At 31.2% G+C, this 5,656-nt stretch overlaps 1 protein-coding gene across 2 annotated transcripts; it reads left to right on the top strand.

The window, feature by feature from the left end:
- The first annotated feature begins 265 nt into the window (after positions 1 to 265).
- Positions 266 to 3,084, top strand: LOC132752998 (uncharacterized). 2 transcript variants are annotated; one of them, XM_060743410.1, is made up of 2 exons: positions 266 to 422; positions 825 to 3,084. In XM_060743410.1, the coding sequence occupies exon 2, from the start codon at positions 872 to 874 to the stop codon at positions 1,514 to 1,516; it is 645 nt and encodes a 214-aa protein (XP_060599393.1). In that variant the 5' UTR covers positions 266 to 422; positions 825 to 871; the 3' UTR covers positions 1,517 to 3,084. The 2 variants fall into 2 exon arrangements, with proteins under 2 accessions (XP_060599393.1, XP_060599392.1); XM_060743409.1 differs by having other exon boundaries at positions 269 to 534.
- The last annotated feature ends 2,572 nt before the right edge of the window (positions 3,085 to 5,656 follow it).

Below are 5,656 nucleotides of genomic sequence, written 5' to 3'. Positions count from 1 at the left end.
ATTTATACCAATTAGATCGAATTAAGTGAAAGCATACACCTTAAGTACGTTTTACAACACAGTTTAATAAGATAGAATGTGTACCTAATTTGGCTTAAAGAGGCTCTTTTGATATAGTTATAAATGTAAGTGGCTGAAAAATGCCTTAATGATTTACCTTTTAAACTACAAGCTGTGAAACGTGTTATTGTTATAGAATATAGGCTATATAAATGTTTACACCAGTCATTTCAGTGGAAAAATTAATATTTATTTCCTCAACAAACAATTAAGCAGAGACAGGTTATACTTGATTGGACAAGTGCATTCTGGGATCGATCGTTTATAAATAGAAAAGATAGTTCAGCGCGAACTTACGATTAGAAAAGTTCAGTACCTTGCCGGATAAAAATATTTGTTCAGTAAATTGTTGTTTGAAGAAGGTTCGTTGTATGAAACAAATATTGCCTGTTTGAAATCTAATTTAGAATAAGAATATTGGAATTTATGTTATATGAAAGAAAAAGGAAATGAAAATAAATTGATTGAAATTTGGTTAGTAAAGATATATTTTACCATATAAAGATGTTTGGTAGAGGATGTATTTCTTTTTAATAAAGGTTGAATAAGATTCTTCTTTGCTGACTGATTATTTTATTTTTTTGTGTTAATTAACAGTACATATATACATGGAAGAAAAGCAGAAAAAGTATATGTGGTATTTCTTTTGTAAAAAATGAATGGTAGAATAAATCACAAAAAAGTAAGTAAATATGAGTTTCCATTTTCATATTGTTTGTTATGAAATTTACATTCCTTTAAATGCGCATTAAATATATTTTCAGATGCTCATAGTGACAAACCTCTAAAACCTGTCCGCACGAACTTGGTCATGAGGCCTCCACGTGGTGATTCGCCTACTTTGAAGCAGCAGGTGACACGCACAGAATCTTTACGTCAACGATGTAACGATAGAAACGCTGACGAAATTATTCGATTTGTCCGAGATATTCAATTCGAACGTGTTCCAACCTCAATGCGCCTCCAGAAGAAGGCGCCTTTACCGAGCATTGGACAAAATTGCATTAAAAGTGGCACGTGCGATTCTGGATTTCTTGATCGTGCAACAGACTCTACTGATAGTGATGAAGATATGCTAGACAATGAAATTCTATATTCAACACAGAAAAGATCTGCGCCCAAACTTGACCCGGCTTTGATAGAAATGCTCACGAGCCCACGTGGTGTTACAAAAAACTCAAATGATTTTAATATATTATCGCGCTCTCTTCCTCAAGGTCATGTTGATATGTTTAATAACAATTTGAAAGTTCCTCGCCAAAACAGCTTTATCAGACACGGAAAACTACACAGAAACGGAAATACGGGTAAACAAAGAATCCTTACGAAACAACTTCCGCCATTATCACGTGATAGTATTCCAGAACGCCCGTCTGCACCTTCGCCAAGCCGGACACCAATGTGGTCAGACAACAGTTTCATAGAAGAGGAACCAGTAGAATACCTTGACCTTTGACAGGTCATTGCTCGTTGTTTGATGCATTTGACTATAATGTACAACGATGTTTGCCATAATCAGGACAGCATTTTGCAGGTCCTGTTCAGAATATATGCCATATAAGTTATTTTCTCAGGGGAATTTACAAATATAAGCTAGAATGTGATTTTCTACACTAGTGTGACTGGTGAAAGTTGTGAACTTTTTTGTTATATTTCACACTTATGTTATTCATATATTTACATAGCATATAATTTACTTCACATGTAAACCGAACAATTTAATAAAAGCACATGTTTTTGTATATATGTGAATCTACTCTTACATCACAAAATTGTGGTGTCACTTTTTAATTTTTTAACATTTTTTTTCCTAATTTTTTTTATATTAATACGCATATGTACAATGTATCATTACCACTTCTATGATAAACTGGACTCATACAAAAACTGTTGGTATTTTGCTATTATTCAAAATGTTACTGTATTTTGTCATTTGGGTGAGTTTGTGAAATAAACTAAATATACAATGTTAATTTTGTCTATTAATTTCTTTCTTGCACAGAAAATAAATGTTAATGGTATATTAAAACATTATTTGTTATTTAATTAAATTTGGAATTGCTAACATATTTTTCTACATCAAAAGTAGTATGCCTTTTTTTCGTAAATGCGTCGAGTCGGGAATTTTGTGACAGACGTCAATGTTATGTAAATCATTATCAAAGACGTTTTTGTTTTCAAATTCGGAATAAAATACTGTTCATTGTAACTGTTGTTAATAACCTGTTCAAAGGAATTTCATCTTAAACTTTTGCAAAAAGTTAATGTATTAAAGCTATGATATTGTCATAAATGAGGGAAGGGAGTTTAAAGTACAAGACTATAGATATGATTTATTATTTCATACACATTTTTTTACCATTACATTGTGAAATTTATGATTTTGAATTATTTACACAAATAAAATAAACAATAACATCGACTTTATTATCTGGTTTACTACGAGGACAAAGATCGTTGCTATGTGTCCACAACTGTTACAGTAACATATGTAGCAAATATAGGCCATAGTTTCACTTCATGGTTGTTCCTACGCACGTGAAATATGCCCATTAACAGTTGTAATCAGACGATATCTCTATAGTTTTTTGTGTTTAATTTATTTTATTTGACACTATCATGTTCGTATGGCCTTTTTTTCCAGCACAAAGACCCCAGTTTACTTCCGTGCAATATTTTTTAAACGGGCGGATGTCGGTAGTCGGCATAACTATATGGCTGACATTTTTGGCAAAAATTAAAATCTCTTTAATCAGTACATTCATTACAAGACAATTTCTGATAATGTCTACTGAAAAACGTAAATTTTATCCAAAAATGCTTCGGATATTTCAGGGTCTTTCAAATATTTCTGTTTCTATTATATTCCTTTTACTACTTTTAATTCTAATACTGTTTGCCTGAAAAAAAAATGAGACATGTTTGTAAAGATCATGTATTGTGAAGTACATCGTATAGTGCGACCAGTTGTTAACTGTGATCATATTTTGTTAAAAAATGTTTTAACAAGAGCTTGTCAATATTTTCATAAGTTTGTTCTTCTTTTATTCCCGGGTTAATAAGCTTAATTCTGCACTGCTTTACTTGGTCTACCTATTTGAACTCTCTCTCATGAAGAATATCAATATTGTTTTAATGTTACACCACTAGTAAACAAATATTTTGATAGATTTATTCCCCGCGTTCACCACCTTTCATTAAAGAGTATATATAGAGTGACATATACATGTGTTAGCAATATTTTTATAAAATATCTTAGTTTTTAATGCATTTGTCGAGTCAAAACGGTAAGGTTAAAGCGAAATAACAATATTTGGTGATTCACGTGGTCTGTCTTTCTTCTAAATAGAAGTTTGATGTACAACCTCCTTAATCCTTGATTTAGTTTTAATGCAAAACAATAATTCACATCAACATGTGACACAACTATCGTATCAACAGAAACTATGAAAAACTATGTGATGTTAATATGAAAAAAATACTATTGAGTATCAAAACTCAATGCAGAACGTAGCTGTGTTTACGTTATCAAAGGAAAAAAATGCGTAAAAGAATATCAAAACAGAACAGTACATCAATTCTATTTTCGTTTTTCATGGTTCATCATGCCAAAAATACAATTTCATATTAACAATTTAAGTACATTTCTGTGAAAGAAGATGGTCATACATCTGGAAACGTAGGGGAAAATGTCAAAAAAATAATAACCAATAACCAATCTACAAAGAGAGCACAAATGATGCTGACGCTTTATTACATGTATACATAAATGGTAGATGTTCTTGATTCCTTTGCCGAATGTATTGATTAAAATACTCGCTACAGAAAATAAGCATTGAAAACATTCGTACAAATATGCAAACATGTTAAATCACACTGGAGTTCATTATATACAAAATTTATTGAAGCGTACGAAAATCTTGGTAAAACAAGTCAAATAGGGAAACATTTTATAAAAAAAAAACCCATAAACTATCAACTTTCTTCTCTATTTATCAAAATATGTTCATAGTGTGTCAGACTGACATAACTGATGGAAATCTGAAATATTTGAAATTCGATATGAACAAATTAATTTCAAAGTAGACGCAAGCATATCATTACCAAATTTTATATTAGCCAGTTATGTTGATAACGTAACACCTAACAATATACTATTCAATTATTCAAACTTTAGAGGCATTCCAAAGTCACTGCACTGTATAATTATAAATTACATGAAACCGTTAAAAGTGTAATAATTAATAGTAATTTTTTAGGAATTAATGATTTATTAGTGTATCATATAATCAAAAACCGAACATTTACGTTGTTACAGCAATTCCTTTGTCACAAATTTTTGGGTAATAAACTAAGTAAACCTTAGGTGAAGCCATGTAAACAAATTGTTTCTTGTGAATCCATATAACAGATACTGTTGAAATTCAACGAAACATAAAACGCATAAAAATGTTATGACTTAAGTGTTTCAGAAATGATGAAACTTCATGTATTTTCTACAGTGTGGCAATACCACGTGACATTGACGTCATTTTCGGCATCATTTCCAAGACAAATGTTGCTCGATTCGGAAAAGAAAATAGCCGTAAATATTTTATTTCTGTATCAATTTCTTTGGGATATGCACCAGTCTACGGGGAAAAATATAAGCTTTCCATAGAATATTGGATCTTCGTCAGTTTATAAGCCGTTTTATCAAACACTTTGCATAACCTTGGAAGTTGCTTGTATTAGAGCGGGCTTCAGTTGCAAGCTATTTCGATTTCTGGCGTTATCTGGTCTACGCCATGATTAAAAAGTCAAGTTTACATCAACCGGGAGTACGGAAGGCAAAACTCTACCTAAATATGTTCATATTTTTATTATGAATGACATAAATCTTACATTTTTCTTCAATTGTCAATTCTGGCACCAGTTCCAAGTCGAAAAAAAGGACTACAGTTTAAAGCAGATTTTAGAATCCGTTGCAAATGCAAAGCAACATGCCTTCCGTTCTCTTTCTATAATTATGTTAACCATGAAAAACATTTTATTTACTATACGATTTACATAAACACAAATGAATATTTAAATGAGTTTTACTCGCTGCGCTATATAAGTGATTTTAAAAGTCGTAAAATTGTTGTCTGTATTTGTAAAGAAATTGATTTGCTCTTTAATCATTGTTCTTTCACGGTAATGATTATGAAAAATCTATTTGTGTCATGTAGCAATACTAAACGTGGAATAGAAAACAGAAACCCTAAATATCGCCCAAAACGGCAAAATTGAAAATGTTTCAGGCTCTGATTGACTTAGCTAGGATCACTTCGACGATTTGTATGCAGTGAAAAGGGTTACGCCTCAACGCGGCACTTTTAGTCAAAGTCAAAGGTTATTCTTTTGTAAAGAGCTATTTATACGTATAACCATATATAATATATAAAGAACCTGTAGCAATCTTTTAGTATGATAGATTCAGCTTTTTAACACAGTGGCACTCGTTGATAAAAATATTTTTACACCCACGGTAACCGTTTTTCGTGAACTGGATATAACTTCGTGAACTTAAGAACACTATTAAACACTATCTATTTTATAATTGCTTTTATTTCTG

The sequence above is a fragment of the Ruditapes philippinarum genome, unplaced genomic scaffold (genome assembly GCF_026571515.1).
Source record: "Ruditapes philippinarum isolate M1 unplaced genomic scaffold, ASM2657151v2 ctg13845_1_1_1_1, whole genome shotgun sequence".
NCBI lineage: Eukaryota > Metazoa > Mollusca > Bivalvia > Venerida > Veneridae > Ruditapes > Ruditapes philippinarum.
Note: the sequence above shows the minus strand (reverse complement) of the source record. Positions and strands in the feature narration are given on the sequence as shown.